This window comes from Myodes glareolus, chromosome 5 (genome assembly GCF_982192425.1).
Source record: "Myodes glareolus chromosome 5, mMyoGla1.1, whole genome shotgun sequence".
Classification (NCBI taxonomy): Eukaryota; Metazoa; Chordata; class Mammalia; order Rodentia; family Cricetidae; genus Myodes; species Myodes glareolus.
This window is the reverse complement of record NC_142030.1, coordinates 73,876,462-73,895,045: the sequence shown is the minus strand read 5'-3', so window position 1 is coordinate 73,895,045 and position 18,584 is coordinate 73,876,462. Positions and strand designations below refer to the sequence as shown.

General features: G+C 38.0%; 1 protein-coding gene across 1 annotated transcript in view; it reads left to right on the top strand.

Annotated features, from left to right (window-relative positions):
• Tpr (translocated promoter region, nuclear basket protein) overlaps positions 1–18,584 on the top strand; it is a 58,624-nt gene that overhangs the window by 38,663 nt on the left and 1,377 nt on the right. Inside the window, exons 38-50 of the mRNA XM_048431010.3 lie at positions 1,626–1,898; positions 2,801–2,949; positions 3,494–3,577; positions 6,384–6,578; positions 7,616–7,747; positions 7,985–8,075; positions 9,634–9,818; positions 11,205–11,273; positions 11,357–11,451; positions 13,179–13,285; positions 15,017–15,112; positions 15,234–15,390; positions 16,663–16,781. Of these exons, the coding sequence (XP_048286967.1) occupies positions 1,626–1,898; positions 2,801–2,949; positions 3,494–3,577; positions 6,384–6,578; positions 7,616–7,747; positions 7,985–8,075; positions 9,634–9,818; positions 11,205–11,273; positions 11,357–11,451; positions 13,179–13,285; positions 15,017–15,112; positions 15,234–15,390; positions 16,663–16,781 (1,752 nt within the window). The remainder of the gene's footprint in view (positions 1–1,625; positions 1,899–2,800; positions 2,950–3,493; positions 3,578–6,383; positions 6,579–7,615; positions 7,748–7,984; positions 8,076–9,633; positions 9,819–11,204; positions 11,274–11,356; positions 11,452–13,178; positions 13,286–15,016; positions 15,113–15,233; positions 15,391–16,662; positions 16,782–18,584) is intronic.

Here is an 18,584-nt window from a genome sequence, read left to right as displayed (position 1 = left end):
TAGGTCAGGCTTCTTATTAGTCCTTGTAACTTATATCAATCCATTATCATTATCTATGTTAGTCGCATGGCTCAGTACCTCTTTCAGCTGTCAGCTCACATGTTGTTGCCTCTTCGGTGGTCTGGGCAGGAATGACGGAGGGAGCTTCCTGTTTTCCCAGAATACTCTTTGCTCCACCCCTACTTCCTGTCTGGCTTTCCCGCCTATACTGCCTGCCTGGCCATCGGCGTTTTATTAAAATATGATTGACAGAATACAGACAATTCTCCCACACCATTTCCCTCTTTTTTTTTAAAAAAAAAAAAAAGGAAAATACCCATAGTCCATTTATTGGGAATGTGGGCATAGTATTTCCGGCTACTTCCTGCTGGTTGGGGGCGCTGATGATCTTATGGGGACCTAAAGAAAATTTAGAGTTATAATCAAGTCCTGACTGGAGTATCCTGAGTCTTGATCATCTCAGGCAGCAGTCTTGAATCTGTTCTGGATGTAGAACTCAGACATCCGGGCCATCTGTTCCTACCAGGGATTTCTCGGGTGGTCTTCCTTTTTCGAACCTGATTTTTCTTAACTCAGAATGAATCCACAGCTGACAAAGAGGGAAAATATATTCCTATCGATACTTACTTGGCTTTCTGGAACTAGATGTTCCCTTCCAAAGGCCAAGAAACGTGCTGTGAAACCCACTCTGAAAAACCAGTCTAAAATTGCACTTCAGACCAAGTATCGCTCTTACTGAAATTACCTGCCCCTTTGATGCTCTCTCCACTTTGTTCCCGTTGCAGTTACAGGAATTAAATTATTGTCTTTGATTTGATTTGACACATGACTTTTTAATATACTAGATTGAGAGTCTCAAAATAGAGTCACATTTTTTTTTATTGTTCAATCACTTTCCTTGGTCCCAAATTAGATGTTCAATAAAAGATTTGCAAGATCTAAGCTGTCTTGACATGTTAGAATTGAGTCAATTTTTTCAAGTACATGGAAATTTCACAAGTCAGAAATAGAGGTAGGCAGACATCTGAGTTCAAGACCAGTCAAGTTCTAGAGTGGGACCATGTCCCCAAACAGTATATGATGTAAACACTCCAAAAATAAAGAATGTATCCATTCAGCTTCTTCCAGGGAAAGATAAGATTCCAATTAAACTTTGGCTTTATAGAGATAGGAACCTTGTTTTGATTGGTTTTTCGTGTGGTGCTTAGGATCAAACACAGGCCCTTCCACATGTTGTACAAGCCCTGTGCCATTCAGCTCTGTTCCTGTCCCCAGTCTGTGCTGCTATCAGGATACCATTTAAGAACAAAATGATGCTTAAAAATTCCTGACCATTTTTAGCTTCTTAATATTAATTTCATCTGGGTATACTTTTATTGGACAAGAAAAGCTTCAAATATACATTTAATTTAGCCAGCAATTATTACAAGCTACTGTGTTAATCTCATAGGCAGTACAGTACAAAATACTTAACTTTTTCCCACAATATTTTTACACAGTAAGTTGTTAAGACATATACAAAAAGTAGAGACTACAATGTATACCAAAGAATAGGGTAAGATAATGACTCAGCTTTGTTAAGGGTAGAAGTCTTACTTACTAAATATTACAATTATTTTTTTCAGCTATGCAGTCAGAAGGGCCAGTGGAACATGTTCCAGTATTTGGAAGTGCAAGTGGATCTGTTCGTTCTACTAGTCCTAATGTTCAGCCCTCCATTTCTCAGCCCATCCTAACTGTACAGCAGCAAACACAGGCTACAGCTTTTGTGCAACCCACTCAACAGAGTCACCCTCAGATTGAGCCTGCAAATCAAGAGTTGTCGCCAAACATAGTTGAGGTGGTACAAAGTTCACCAGTTGAGCGACCATCTACTTCCACAGCTGTATTTGGCACTGGTAAGATTTAGTTTTAACATTTTTTTTTATCTTATTTTTATGTTTTTGTTTTTGGGAGGTTTGTTTTTTTGGTTTTGGGTTTTTTGGTTTTATTTAGGGTTTTTGTTTGTTTGTTTATCTGTTTTTTGTCTGTGTATGTTCTGTACACTGTGTATGTGCCTGATTCCACAAAGGTCAAAGGGGGGCATCTTATCCCCCAGACCTAGAGCGACAGACAGTTGTGAGCTCCCATGTGGGTGTTTGGGTTCTTAACTGCTAAGCTGTCTTCCAGATTGGTAAGATTCATTTTTTAAAATGAAGCTGAAATAGACCTATGTACTTAGACACAACAACACATGCCTTGATTATTTCCTATAACTGTTTTCTATCTAGTGTTATTGTAAAGAAAGCAAATTTTTTATTTGGTTTTAATCATTAGACAAATAGAAATGAGAACAGTTTCAAATATGCATTTGATTTAGTTAAAAACTTGTTACATCTGTTGTAATAATTTAAATTATTAGAAATAGTCACAATATGTATTATATCTCAGAAATACTTTTAACATTCATATTTACTGTTACATTTCAGTTAGTTTTTGTCATTATGTAAAAGTTTTTTTTATTTCCCAGATTTTTTGGGCTGTGTTTAGTGATAAAAAATAGCCAACATATTATACGTAACTTAACATGAATCCTGAAAACTAAAGTTGTTCATTTTACACATAGTATAGTTTTTAATGAGTTCTGGATTTGATAGAAATTGTGTAAGCCTTGTAAATAGCAGTTATTTATCAGTACAGTCACACAACGAATCGGATGTGTTACACGAGTTTGATAATTTTAGGACTATTTTTAATGTTATTTTTGTCTAAATGAAGTTGCCATGCTCTGATTTGAGCTTTAAATTGTATAATCCGAAAGTTTCAGCAACCCCAAGTTCCTCCTTGCCAAAGCGCACTCGGGAGGAAGAGGAGGACAGCACCATAGAAGCAGCAGACCAGGTCTCTGATGACACGGTGGAAATGCCTCTCCCAAAGAAGCTGAAGACAGTCACTCCCGTGGGAACCGAGGTCTGTGACATTCTTTCTGTGTGTCGTCATTGCACCAGTGGAGCTGAGGGTTAGCTGTCAGTCCTAACCAACGACTTTGGGGGTCATAATGCATTGTCTGTAAAGTTTTCACTGATAACTAAGGTATTTTGCCATTGCCAGTTGTTTTATAGTCTTTGCATATATATCTTTTCATGAATTTCTTCCCATTTTTATAAAAATCAGAAATAAATTGAATTCCGTTTTTATGAAGTTTACTCATTGACATTCTGTACTCTTACTTGCCATGTTTTTCTAAGATTAAGTTTAGCCAAAATTATGTTTCTTTTCAGTGATAGACTGTAATGAATTTAAGTTGTTTGCCAAACATTACCAGCACTGATTGTTACTTGTGTGTATTAACACTCTTAAAGAAGTATGTTGTTTGAGTATATTTTTATATAAGTGGCATTTCTGGCATGGCTTCATAAGATTGTAGATTTAACTTGTTATAGAAAAACTGGCCGAATGGGTGACGATTGATCTAGTTTACTGATCCAATAAGAAATCATCGGTTATGATTTAGGAAGAAGTTATGGCAGAAGAGAGTACTGATGGAGAGGTAGAAGCTCAAGTTTATAATCAGGATTCTCAAGATTCCATCGGAGAAGTGAGTAAAAACATACTTAAATAAATTAATAAAGTTAACTTTGACCTTTTGAAACTCTTTGGATTTTTAAATTTGTTTTATTTTTTGAGGCAGACTTTCACTATGGCTAGCCTCAAACTCAGACAGTCCTGCTTCAGCCCTCCAAATGCTGTAATTACAGGCATGTGTTGCCTTATCTTGCAACTTGTACTTCAAAACTGGTCTTTATTTTTGTTTGTGTTTTTTGTTATTGTTGGAGACAGGGTTTCTCTGTAGCTCTCCAGCTGTCCTGGAACTAGCTCTGTAGACTAGGCTGGCCTCAGGCCTCAAACTCAGAAATCTGCCTGCCACTGGCTCCCGAGTGCTGGGACTAAAGAAGTGCCACCAGGTCCAGTAAAACTAGTTTTCTATTTTTAATGAGATATGCTAGAACCAGTGCAATTTTTTATTGTTTTGCTTCTGTAAGTATGCTTTGCACAAAGTAACATTTATGAATGTTTCTGTTCATATGAAGTAAAGATTTTTCCAGGCAAAGTATTATTTCCAATAATTATTTCTCCATCACTAGGTTCTGCCTAGCTCCACCTGTTAGAAGCTGTGTGCCTGAGTGTGTTTTTAACTCTTAACTGCTCTACGTGAGAAAATTAATACATTTTAAGGACTGTAGGGTGTCTAAACTCTCTCATACTCAAGAGGAGTGTCCTTGTCATTAATATTAACACAGAGTAATCTTTTAACTGTTACTATAGTGTTAGTCAAAGAAATTTGTGATGATTAGCTAACATAATGCCAAGGTAAGTTTTAGAGCCAGGTTCATACAACTTTGGACTTGGGAATTGAACCCACGCTGTAGTTCCCACCTGTTCTGTTAAGCTTGCAAGAGTAATCTCTGAATAAACTTTCAGGATCATGTTTCTGTGAAACTGATTACAAGTTTAGCTTATGAAATACATTAATGTCTAAGTTAATTTTGCCATTTTTCTCTGATTTACAAATGTAAAAGCAAGTCCATGTTTTTATGATTTTTGTCCGCGGCTGTCCCGAGCAGCTGGCAGCAGGGGCAGGGCTGGCGGGTCCTGAACACGTGGGCAGACACATCTAATGGATCAGAATTGGATATTTATTACTTAGAGGAGAGAAAGAGTGGGGAGAGAAGGAGAAGAGGACAGAGAGGTGGGGGGAAGAGAAAAGAGAAAGGTGAGAAACAGAAAAGGGAGTGAGGAGAAGGGACACGCCCAAGACAGAAAGTGATCTAAGATGGGGGGGGGGTGCCGGGAGTGGGCGTGGCTTGCCTATTAAAGAGACGAAAACCATAACACATGTTATATGTACTTTAGAATACTGTAAATGACATCTTGTGTATTTTGAAATGTCATATTTAATGAAACTAGAAATATGACATAAAGTGTAGGTTTCTGTTTTATTGCCATTCTTGATTAAATCAACCTCAGATCTTCTATGAAGCTGTTTCTTAAAAATGTCAAATTGTTGTGACTCAAACATACCATTAACTTCTTAAGTACTGCTTTTTCTTACATAAGCAAGTAACTTTGGAAACACTTAATAATACTACAATTTACTCAGTTTTTCCCTAATATGGCATATGTAATTTTTCATGAATTTCTTTAGTTATAGATGCTATTGGCGTATATGAAAAATAGATTTTTGGTGAGCGCTTAAGTCAAAGGGTACATTTTTAATGTCACAAATTTTTGTTAACACAAGTTTATTTTGATAAGGAACAAAATGTGGAAAATAATTGAGCAAAAAATTGTTTTAGTATCTAGCATATACTGAGTATCCTTATACTGAGTATCCCTTACCCAGAATACTTAGTGCCAACAGCATTTCAAACAGACTTTGGAGTAATCGTCTATAGACCACCTGAAAGTGTCACTTTGGACCTCTGTCCTGTCATTTCTTAATGTCAGTTGTGTTTCTTCGTGTGTAGAGTGCAACTGTAGTTCTTAGGAATTGTGGCTTGAGCAGTTCCTGTGCTCAGCACTTTGGATGCCTTGACTGACTTACTGAGCAGCGTCCTCCACAGCCTCCTCAGTCCTTGTCCTGCCTCGTTTGTAGAGGATGCTCTTTCAAGTGCAGAACTTTGTTCTATGCTGATCTTAGTAACATTGAGACTAATAGGTATAACCATCTATACTTATTTTTCAGTTTTCATTTTAAACATTTTAATTAAAATATAATTGTATTTACTCGCCCCATTCTTTTCCTTTCTTTAGCCCCTCCCAAGTCTCTTCCCTCTAACTCCTTCCATGTGCCTCTTCCACTCTCAAATTGATAGCCTCCTCTTCCTCAGTTTCCATTATTATACGTATGCATGTATGTACAGAAGCATGCATGTATAAATATCTAAATACAACCTGAGTCCTGTTTTTGGGTTTTTTTGTGTATATATAACTTCAGAATTTGGACAACCAGTTGTGGACCCATCCTGGGATAGGCTAACTCTTTCAGCTGTCATCAGTTGCCTGTAGTTTCTTGTCCCAAATATGTAACCCCATAAGATATTCTTTTGTTTATTTACTTATTTATTACTATATATGTCTGTTCCCTAACTCTCTCCCACTTAACCCCACTTCTTTCAAGTGTTATGCCAGAGCTCAGAAAACTTCAGGTTGGGGATAGTCAATTTATATGTGTATTTTAGTGTTCAAGGAATAATCAATGTGGTTGGGGCAAAGTTGGTTTTTTGTTTTGTTGTTGTTATTGCTGCTGCTGCTGTTTTTAAAACAATAGAAATATTTTATTTTATTCAGTGTGTATCTAGATTATTTCTAGTTTGGCTAAAACACCTTCCTAACTTTTGAAGGGAGTCACCCAAGGAGATTATACACCCATGGAAGACAGTGAAGAAACGTCACAATCTCTACAAATCGATCTTGGACCACTTCAGTCAGATCAGCAAACTACTTCTTCCCAGGATGGTCAAGGCAAAGGAGATGATGTAATTGTAATTGACAGTGATGATGAAGATGATGATGAAGAAAATGATGGAGAACATGAGGTGAGTGTAGTATGGAAAAGCTCCGGTGTTCATCAGCTTTCCTTCTGCTCTCATTCTGTAAACTCCCCCAGTGCATTGTGCGTGTTGGCCTTGAGCTCTGTATCTTCTTCCCTCTACCCGAATGCTCAGTCAGTCACAGGGCTTCAAGTCAATACATCAGCTTGTGAGTTCTCATTCCCAGTCTGTTTCAGTCGGATATCAGGTTTATCCTTTTATACTGGTTAGTTTAGGAGTGTGACATGTATTAAAAAAAATCACAGCCAGCGATGGATAATCCATTTTTAATTTTTTGATTTACCTTCTTTAGGGGAATTATTTTGTTACTTACTGGAGGTAGGATTTTGGTGTATAGCCTAGGCCTGCTAGGAACTCCCCAAAATTCTCCTGCTTGTCTCCTGAGTTATAGAAATGCATGGCCTCCCCAGCTTGTTTGTTTTGTAAACAGTTGTTGTGCCATTTAGAATTTGTTTCAAATTTCATCTTCAGTCTTAGTAAATTAATGACTGTAGATCTAATGATACATGCTGTTTCTGGAGATAGAGAGGAAAACAAGTGTTGGTAGTTGTTTTGTTTATTTTTCCTCTTGGTACCCTGTACCCATTTCCAAAGTAAGTAGGTCATCACCCATATCAGGTGAGTGTTAGGTAGAATTTGGTATTTTTCTCATTGAAATTGAATAATGTATTGGTGGTTTTCTTACTTTAGTTTTGTTTGTTACTAAAACATTTTTTAAAAATTATTACAGTTTGATTTTTACTCTAGTTCTACTCATGTTTGGATATAAATAAAGTGAACTCTTTGACACTTGGTAGACTCTTGCTCTAGCCAATCTCACGGAAACAGCATTCAGAGTTGATCACTATTTAATTAATTCCGTAAACTGTTTTAGTTTTTTTTCTTCCTTACTGTGAAGCTAAACCCATACAACTCTTGAAGCACTTCTGTATCCTAATCATTAATAAGTCATTTAAAGTAGATATTCAGATGTGCAAAATGAATAGGCCTACACTTTTTTACACTTGGACTTTTTCTTCTAGGATTATGAAGAAGATGAGGATGATGAGGATGATGATGAAGATGACACGGGGATGGGAGATGAGGGTGAAGATAGTAATGAAGGAACTGGTAGTGCAGATGGTAATGATGGATATGAAGCTGATGATGCCGAGGTAACTGGCTAGAGTTGTGACTGTTTCCTTAAACGCTGTGCTTAGAAGGCTGGCTGTCTCCTGTGGTAGAGAAGCCTGCGTCACCAGGATAATAAAAGTCTTTATACCGCTGGAGTTCTGTTTGTTTGGCTTGCTTGGTTTGGTTTTCCTCTGGTTTGTTTGCTTGTAATCATTTGGTGTGGCTTTCTTTTTAAGCTGTTCATTTGATTTGCTTCAGTCGTTACATTTTGTTCTTAGGGTGGTGATGGGACTGACCCAGGTACAGAAACAGAAGAAAGTATGGGCGGAGCCGAAAGCAATCAGAGGGCTGCTGACTCTCAAAACAGCGGTAAGATCATTGGTTTTTAATAGGTTATTTCTGGAAATAGTTTCTAAGGGAGAATTGTACTTTAGATTACATATAACTCCAGTAAATTGGTAATAGGAAAGGGTCTTATTAACAAGTTTCTACCCTCTTGACATGTCCTGTTAGATGTTATTATTGTATGTCTACCTCATTGAACTGCCATAGGAGTCACATCCTGGAATCTCCAATGTAGCACAGAGCCGTGTGTGTATATGCATGTCTTTAGATTTTTTTTTTGCATGTCTTTAGTTATTATCACTAAGAAAAAAAAATTTTTTTTTAGGAAGAGGTATTCTTAGCCATTTTTCCCACATATATGTTCCATAAAACTTCTTTTGTGGGGAGGAGCTATTTTTGTAATCAAGGAAAATTAAGTCTAGTAGCCTGAGTAAAATTAAGGATATAGTTGAATTTGACCCATTTCAAGTTATTTATGGGACTGGAGAAATGGCTCAGTGGTTAAGAGCACTCACTGCCCTTGAAAAGACAGGAAATTCAGATCTCAGCACTCCGTGGAGGCTCACAGTAACTCTATCTACACTCTCTTCCAGTCTCCATGGACACCAGGAGTGCATGTGGTGAACAGACATACATGCAGGCAAAAAAACTCACACATACAGAGTAAAAATAATTTCTCTTAAGTTACTACTCTTATGGCTGTCTTTACTTGTCCCAAATTCTTAAAATAAACTAAGTTTGAGTTAATAATCTGAATCACAAAAATGTGAAATAATTTAAATACCTCATAGATACCAAATGTCAAGACAAGGTTCTGATTCTAGATCAGATATAAACTATTAATTCTTTGGTATCCTGCTTTCATAGTGGAAGAAATCAGAAGATCTAGACACCTGAGTGAGTAACAATTGAAATTTGAAGTTTAAGAGATCCAAAGTATAAACATAATCACACTAGGTGAGGCTTTTCCTTAGTTGTCTTGATTGACATGCTGTTTCTCTAGAAAGAGTTAAGTAATGTGTACACTTATTAAGAATAATTTTGAAGGGGAATTTAAAAAAAAAGAATAATACTGGACTGGTGAAATGATTCTGTGGTTAAGAGTACATACTGCTCTTCCAGTGGACATGAGTTTGGTCCCCGTATTAGGTGGCATAGAGCCACCTGTAACTCATTCTCAGAGGATCCAATGTTCTCTTCTAGCTTCCATAAGCACATACACGAGCATACATAAACATACATATGCACACTTAAACATTAAGAAAAAACAGCATAAGTCAAATTTAGTAAGTATTTGCATTGCCGTATGTTGGGTTAGTGATTAAGTCCATCTTTGAATTTTGAGGAGAATGTACTTACTTGTCTGTTGTTTGCTCTGTTAATGACCCGAGTGAGGCATAGAGAAGAAGCACATGTCTATAACCCCAGCACTTGGGAGGTAGGGAGACCAGGAGTTAATGGCCAGCCTCCTACATAGCAAGTTTGAAGTCAGTCTGGATTCTTGAGACTCTGTCTCAAATCCTTCAAGAAAAACAAAGAAAAGATTAAGCCTGGTTTCTAAGCAGAGCTCTTTCTTCCGTAGGTGAGGGAAGCACAAGTGCAGCAGAGTCCTCTTTCTCTCAGGAGGCTGCTCGGGAGCAGCAGCCCACGTCAGCATCCGAGAGGCAGACTCCGCGAGCACCCCAGTCACCAAGACGCCCACCACATCCTCTTCCCCCACGCCTGACCATTCATGCTCCACCTCAGGAGTTGGGGCCACCAGTTCAGGTATTGACAGAAAACAACTTCTTAAAAAAGGCACTTTTGGTTTTTCAAGACAGGGTTTCTCTGTAGCTTTGGGACCTGTCCTGGAACTAGCTCTCGTAGACCAGGCTGGTCTCAAACTCACAGAGATCCACCTGCCTCTGCCTCCCAAGTGCTGGGATTAAAGGCATGCACCAGTACCACCTGGCAAAAATGGCACCTTTTGAAATGGTCTTTTCCATTAGACAGATCTTGTCTGTCCTTCCTTCCTCCCTTCCTTCCAGATGTTACATGCATTTTTAATGTTTTGGCATGCTGTAACATGGAACTAATCACTACTTTCTTTAAAATTTAACAGTTTACATTCACAAATGAATTGGCATTTGGAAACATGGCTTGCTAAAACGTGTATGAGTGTGTGTGGTGCACAGATTTTTTTAAATTAGTGTTCGACTTTTTTCACATTTATAATTAAATATTTCCACTTAGTTGTTTGATAACCCTATTATATTGAGCATGGATAGGTTTGGCCATATCTTAGTCAGAAGCTCAGCAGGGAATACACAAAGGTTCCATCAAGTGAGCCTGGGTTTTACTCCTGACATGGGGAATATAGTGAGAACTATTATATATAAATCAAGCTGTGTGAATTACATATAAATAAGAGTAATGGAGGAACTGGAGAGATGGTTCAGAGGTTAAGAGCACTGCTTGCTCTTCCAAAGGTCCAGAATTTAATTCCCAGCAACCACATAGTGGCTCACAACCATCCATAATGAGATCTGGTACCCTCTTCTGCCTTGCAGGTATACATGCAGGCAGAACACTGTATACAAATAAATAAATAAATCTTTATTTTAAAAAATCTTTGAAGAAAAAAAAGAGTAGTGGAAATCAGGTGTATGACTTTAGTCCCGGCACTCAGGAGGCAGAGGCAGGCAGATCTCTGAGCTCAAAAGCCTGGTCTACAAAGCCAATTGCAGGACCATCGGGGCTATACTGAAAAATCCTGTCTCAAAAAAAGAGAAAAGTAGTGAAAATTTCCTCATATTTGAAAATACAAAGCCCAAAGGGATCATTTGTGTAGTCACAAAGCACTCAGTCTGTCAATTCAAGATTGTCTTAGCTGTGGAGTAATAAGCCGGGTGCTGTATGAGCTTTGATGGAAAAAACACCACTTGTTAATACTTAATCAAGGAGGTAGGGGCTAAGTGCCTGTGCGTGTTCAAATTAAATAATTTAAAATGTGTCACTGATATTTGTAATAGATAAGTAGTAGCAACTTAGACATGTCTTGTTTAATTACAAGTCTTCTACAGTTACTTCATTACCAGATTAATAAACTATATCTTTGGTGGTTTTTTAATTGCCTGATTCTTTAAAACAAATGTGATTCCTTCTCTAACACAGAGAATTCAGATGACCCGGAGGCAGTCTGTAGGACGTGGACTTCAGTTGACTCCAGGAATAGGTGGTATGGTTAGTATCTGGTCATCATGTGTGCATCAATCCACATGTACATGGTTAGGCCCATTAAGTCCTGCATTCTGTCTGTGTTTCAGCAACAACACTTTTTTGATGATGAAGACAGAACAGTTCCGAGTACCCCAACTCTTGTGGTGCCACATCGCACTGATGGCTTTGCTGAAGCTATTCAGTAAGTTGATGAAACAGGGATGTTGGTGGCTGATCATCTGCTTTCTGTTTACCTCATAAATTGATTGGTTTTTTTTTTTTTTTTTTGGATATGTTATTTGTAGAGTCCTACCCTACTGTCCGCTAGTCTGGACATGGAGTAGGAGGATCGTGAGAAAATAGTGTTAAGGAAGTTTATATAGGGCGATTAAAATACATCTAGTAAGAAAGCATGACAGTGCTTAAGAGTGTGGTCTTTGAGCCTGGTGGTTGCACACTTAGGAGGCAGAGGCAGGCAGATCTCTGAGTTCGAGGCCACCCTGGTCTTCACAGTTAGTTCCAGAACTGCCACCAAAGCTACGCAAAGAAACCCTGACTCAAACAACAACAAAAATCATGTGGTTTCTACATCAGAACGCTGTGTTTAAAACCTGCCTCTAGGGCTTCCTCACAAGAGGAGATTCTTCGCTGTCCCTTCTTATACTTCAGTTTGTGCTTACAGGTTTAGAATCTCCCTGACACACAGTAAATGCTGTGTAGTGCTGGTGGAGGTGTTTGTCATTGCGATGGTCATGATAGATGTATTGTGAAAGTTTAGGGCATGAGTAACCGGCTGTCACCTGTCTGTCTAGGACAGTGACAGGGTGAGTGATGTTTGTTAATACAAATGAAGTAATTATTCCAAAAATTAATAAGGGAGGACATTGATTGAACCTTACAGTTTCTAATAATTGCCTAGCATTTCTGTGCATTATCATAGCTATGAGGACAGATGGTGTTGTTGCCTATGAGAACTACCATAACACATTCCATTCCACACACCCTAGTGTCCTCCTCAGTTTATGCACCAGTTCTGCTGTGAGCTTTTTGAAGAAATTTGGAGTTTAAATAGCAGTGAACCTCTTGAGATTTGGGGCCAAATAAACAGACTGAAAATTAGAAGCATAGTATAGGAGTACTCAAGAGTCTTAGAGCAGGACTAGAGAGATGGCTCAGTGGTTAAGAGCCAGAGGTCCTGAGTTCAGTTCCCAGCAACCACATGGTGATTCTCAGCCATCCATTAGTGAGATATAGGGCCCTCTTCTAGTATGTAGCTGTACATGCAGGAGGAACAGTTTATGTAATAAATCTTTTAAAAAAATTATTGTTAGAGCAGCTATATGGCGATAGATTTGAAAACTAACCTGAAGGAAAGATTTTCACTAAAAGTATACTTTTGAGTAAAATTAAAAAAATAACTCAAATAATTACAGAGGTATAATCCATAAGCACGTATAATTATGGGTAGCTAAAAAAGAGTGGGAAAAAAATGAGACTGGGTTTTGTGTTTTGAGTAGGCAATGGGATAGATGATATTATTGTTAGAATACAGGGAGAAAGCAACCTAGTCATTTATTGCTAGGGTTTTTTCTAAATCTTAGAGTTGGATTTTGAGTACAATAGGCCAGGAAGTAACTTGTATTACAAAACAGTGAAAACTGAAACTAAAAAAAAACTGTTTGTTTGCTTGCTTGCTTCTTGTTCCATGTGTTTCAGACAAGTTCAAAAACAACATAGTTTAAAGAAGCTAAAAGTTAAATAAATCACAAATTATTCATATTGCTAAATTCAGTGGCGATATTGTTGGAAGAAACCCTTTATTGATATTTTTATTTTTTTCCCTGCTTGTTGATTTTTTTTTTCTTTTTCTTTTCATGGTTTAAACAGGCAACATTAAATTTCCCATCAAACTAATTTTTATCCACTTAGTTCCCCACAGGTTGCCGGTGTTCCTAGATTCCGGTTTGGGCCACCTGAAGACATGCCACAGACAAGTTCCAGTCACTCTGATCTTGGCCAACTTGCTTCTCAAGGAGGTAAAATTGCCAAATAAGCCTGAGATTTCTTAACTGTATGTATTGGTAGAAGTTAGTATGCTGTGAGTTCCTTTAACTTGCTATAATGTTATCCCTGTCCTAATTTATAAAGCTACCAGTGTGGCATTGTCTTTTCTAATCTCATGAGCACAGTTCTAGTTCCTTTAGCCTAAAGACTTTTTTATATTTATATATTATCTTAATTACTGTTCTATTGAAACACCATGGCCAAGACACTTATAAAAAGACGGACTTAATTGGGGGCTTCTAGTTTCAGAAGATTTGTCCATTATCATCATGGCAGGGAGCGTGGTGGGAGGCAGTCATGGTGCCGGAAAACTGAGAGCTTTACATCCTGTTCTGCAAGCGGGGAGAGAGAAACACTGAGCTTGGAATGGGCTTTTGAAAGCTCAGAGGCCACCCTCAGTGACACACCTCACAAGGCCATACCTCCTCCATCAAGTCTACACCTCCTAATCATTCTCAGACAGTTCAGCTAACTAGAGACCAATCATTCAGACATATGAACCTCTGGGAGCTATTCTCATTTATCTTCAAAGATATGGTGATCCAATAAATATTCTGAGAATTAACCAGCTGTTTTAAATTTAGGAGTGCACTGTAATTTTGTTTACACTTGAGTTGTGGCATACCTAATTAAGTATATGACTAATTAGACTGTCCTTATTAACCTTTGTTTTAAAAATAAAGTATGAGATAAAAAATAAAGTGACCCAAAAATTAAGTAGATTTGATGTTACCTGCATTTGAATTATACTGTTTGTAGAATTAATTACCATTTAGTCCACTAGTGAAGTTCAGCATGTTTCTGGGAAACTCTGGCATTTTGCAAGAGAGTAGAGAAGGCTAGTATCTACTGCTAACCCCCTTTGTAACCATGGGGAGGTTTAATTAAGTTTCACTAGCAGTAGAGAAACTGATACGATATATTTATTTTGAACACAGTAAAGATACATTGCTGCCTATTCAGCCTAATCTAGGAAGGAGAAAAGCTGTTCTGTAGATCCCTCGGATATGATGAGTAGGCAGGGATGTTTTTTCTTCCCCCAGCACTTTTCTGAGCCACAGAAACAGACTGCATTTCTTAAGAGTCTCATTCCTGGGGTGCATCTGAACAGCGGTACAGTACAACAGGCATACTTTTGCCTAGAAAGCAGAATGCCACCAGGGTGGGCAGAAGTGCTTATAAATAAGGTTCCCTCTCCCAAGTGGAGACTGTGACTCTAGGATGTTGCTCACAGGCTGCTACAGAATGGTGGGTGGGTCCCTTTCGGCTCTGCATCAGAATAAATGCTATTTCTATAGAAAATAGAATTCAGGATAGCCATCCTTGTCATCCTCTGCTTAAGAAAGGGATTGCTGAATTACAAAGAAGTAGTAACCTTAGCAGTTAAGTGAGGAATGGATTTCAACAGAGTACTTGTTGATAGTTGGATACGTCATAAAATTAACAAAACCACTTCTTCTGTGTGCAATTAATATGTTCTACTAAGAATAAAAAAGACATTTTTGCTAATTACCTGGAGTACTTTACTTAGTGTTAAAGTGTTTAAAAGAAGTGTAGAGTATGTATTGAGCTTGATTTTTTTTTTTTCCTTTATGGAGCAACTAAATTACAAGCTTAAAGAAAATTGTACACTTGTGCTAATTCTTTTCTTTGGCATCTTTGTGTTCTTTTAGTCATTCACTGATGCTCACAATTGTCTCTAGGTTTGGGAATGTATGAAACACCCCTCTTTCTGGCCCATGAGGAAGAGTCTGGTGGCCGCAGTGTTCCCACTACACCTCTGCAAGTAGCAGCCCCAGGTTGGTGCCAAACAAATGAGGACATTTGATTTTATTGGTGATATAGAACCCCACTGAACCTATTCTGGCTCAAAATTAATGAACCACAAAGGTAAATGTGTTTATTTTCTTTCTTTCTAAGTGACAGTGTTTACTGAGAGTACCACGTCTGATGCTTCAGAGCATGCCTCTCAGTCTGTTCCGATGGTGACAACATCCACGGGCACTCTGTCCACGACAAACGAAACAGCCACCGGTGACGATGGAGATGAAGTGTTTGTGGAGGCAGAGTCTGAAGGGTATGATTTTATTGTATAGTTTTTGTATGTTGTCAGTAATTGTTTGCTTGAGCAAACAGATGCATCAGAGTCTATTCTCAGTGTTACCCTACTCTTTGAATAAGCCAAAGGCTGTGTTTGGAAAAGCTGCCTTGCGTTCAGAATCTAACCAGTTTCAGAATTTAGGGTTACTATGAGAGACAATTTTAAAAAGCATTGTTGAAAACTTTTTTTTATTATAAGAAAACAAATAATTTGCTAAAAGGAGCCCATAGAGAGTTAAGTTTCAAACTGGAATCTAATTCTTGTAAAATGGGAAGTTTGTACTGTTTAATTGTCAGAAACATTGCTGGTAGAGCACGTGTTTTCTGCTTAGAGCTCAAGGACTCTTTGACGATGTCTCGTAAGCAGGACTACTGCGGTACTATAAGGTAAAGAGCAGGTCTGTTTGTATTCTTTAACATTGGTACTTAATTTCGAGGAGGTTGTAAGTCCCACTGAGAATACTAGCTGCTACTAATTCTCTACATGTTTTTGGGTCACTTTATATTTGTCCTACACTGTATTCCTAAAATGTATCACTTCCCATCATAGAAATTAAGTTCAGAGCATGTTAACAGTAATTTGCTCAGACTATTCTACTGGTAGCCAGCTCGGGTGAGACTTGAAACCTTAACTTCAGCCCCGTGCTGTTTATACCTCTCCATCTTATAACCTCTTGGGTAAGTTGTTACCAGCAAACGTACTAATGTTTTCAGGTGATAAAGGAGGAAAGATTAGACCAGATTCGAGTTTTTACTAGCTACCGTCATGTGCTTCTTAAAGGGAGAAAGGTGAAAATATAGCCACTGAATCAGGTCCTCTCATACCCATAACTTGTTACTCATGGTGACTTACTGATCTGTTGTTACTAGTTGAGGCAACTGTGAATAATCCTTGCCTTTCTAGAATATTGTTTGAGAGTTTATCAAAGTCTAATATATTCCCTGTGAGTGTTGAGAATGTAAACATGCTTGTCAAATGGTGAAGAAGGGCTGCTGAATCAGTTTTTGAAAACAAAAAGCAAAATTGGAGAACATCCTAGTAAGGAAGGAGGTGAAAGGAAAACAACTGAGTCCTCACCCCCAACCCCTGCTCTGCTTTCTTAAAAAAAAAAATGGCAATTTTTATCAGAGTCTAGTTAAAACTAGAACTCTATAAGTGTTTACAAAATAAATCAAAAAAACTTGGGAACATTTGGGATACTTCCTAGATTGTGTTTTACTTTTTTCTAATCAACATTTATTTTCTTAGTATTAGTTCCGAGGCAGGCCTAGAAATTGATAGCCAACAGGAAGAGGAGCCTGTGCAGGCATCTGATGAGTCCGATCTCCCCTCCACCAGCCAGGACCCTCCGTCCAGCTCTTCTGTGGGTAAGGACTGTGCGCATGCAGCCTGCTTTATCCCCCTTGTCTGCAGAGGTGCTTACCAGAGACACAGCTCTCATGGCCACACTCCTGACTTTTAAAACACATTCCCTAATTTTTATCATTAAAATGAGCTTATTACTGCGATATTCGGATATTCTGGCATTAATAGAAGCACAAAGATGGTAGATCCACACCAGAAGAATAGTTTACTTATATTTCATCCAGATAAACGGTGTCAGCACAGGTCCTGTAAATTGTTTGGGTCTCCTAACTGTGCTACTTAGATTCTGTTTTTTTCTCAGATCCTATGAATTATTCACCTGTCTAAAGGTGCTCTTGAATTGGAGGGGTGGTTGTATTGGGAAGGAATCAAAGGAGTGTTTCCCCAGCTCTCCTGTTTGTGCCAGAGCAGCTTTGAACTGGAAGTTTGGAGGTGGGACTCCATTTACTTCAAAACCATGTTAGAAATTTACTAATTTAAAGAGTTGTCTTTAAGTTTTTAAATTTAACTTGGAAAGATTATGTAGATACTTCTGTGGGATATGTATATGCATCTTTTGAGTGCATATATATCTTTTGATGTGTGTGTGTGTATGTGTGTGTGTGTGTGTGTGTGTGTGCATCTTTTGAGTATTAACTGTGTGCCAGGCTATTGTCAAGCCTTTTACATATTTTATTTGGTTCTCACAACAAGCCAGTTTGGTAGGGTCCACTCCCATATTTTAGGTATGAAGACTAAAGCATAGAAAAGTTAAATTATTTCACAAGGTCATGTAGCTAATAAGCTGTAGACCAGGGTACAAGTTTTCCTCTAGAAACTCCACTCAGTAAAACTTCATGCTAAGCTTTTTAATTTTAGACTGCGTAAGGCAAGTCACCTTCCATTTAAGAAAATGGAATACTCCATCATGATGGTTATTCTGAAATTTTTATAGAACAATCATGTTGTGACAGACTTGCTTAATTGTATTTTACAGTCACATAATTTTGTTGTCCCCAAATTTCTTCCTATCCCTCTTAGTTGCTTTTCTGCCATTTCAGCCAGTTGCCTTATAGCTCTGGGTTCAACTCTTTTGTCCATATTTTAGCAGCTGGCTACTTTACATAGCCACATCTCATACTGAATTTCATAGTCAAAATTGCAAATAGCTTTATGCACAAAAAACTTTAAATATAATTATTAGTCCTGATCATGTTCTCTGAGAATTGTCTTCCCTCAATAGTAGAAGTAATACTAGTGACCAAACTAGCCCTTGTGTGAGAAAATGTGGCTGATTGTTACTAGAAAATAGAATGCCGTTACATTAATCTTGTTCTCTGGCTGGGTACTCATTCAGAAAATTTGAATGTCTAAAATAACTGGGAATTTCACAGAAAATGTGGCCCAGAAACTGACATTTGGAAAAGGATCAAAGCTATGCAGTTGTATAAAGTCCCATAAGCCAGTGGGTTGGGTCAGAGACATTCAAAGTCAGCAAGGAGGTCATCATGGCTGGCGCAGAATGAGGACTGAGACTGGGAAGCTTATGATGAAGGAAAAGCAAGTAGATCTTAGTCATTGTTTTGAGTCTCATAGAGTTGGAACACAGTTGAAATTCTTCACATAGAATAATGATATGATGCTGCAGGCATTTTTGCCATGGTGTATAAAGAGACTAAAATTTAGTAATGAGCAGAAACACCAAATGTGGAAGCTGTTGAATGCAGAGTAATGCCAGTGACTTGAACAAGATAGAGCTGTGTGGTTCTGGTGAGTTTGTTTAAATTTGAGCTGACAGGATTTGATTTGAAGTATTAGACAGAACT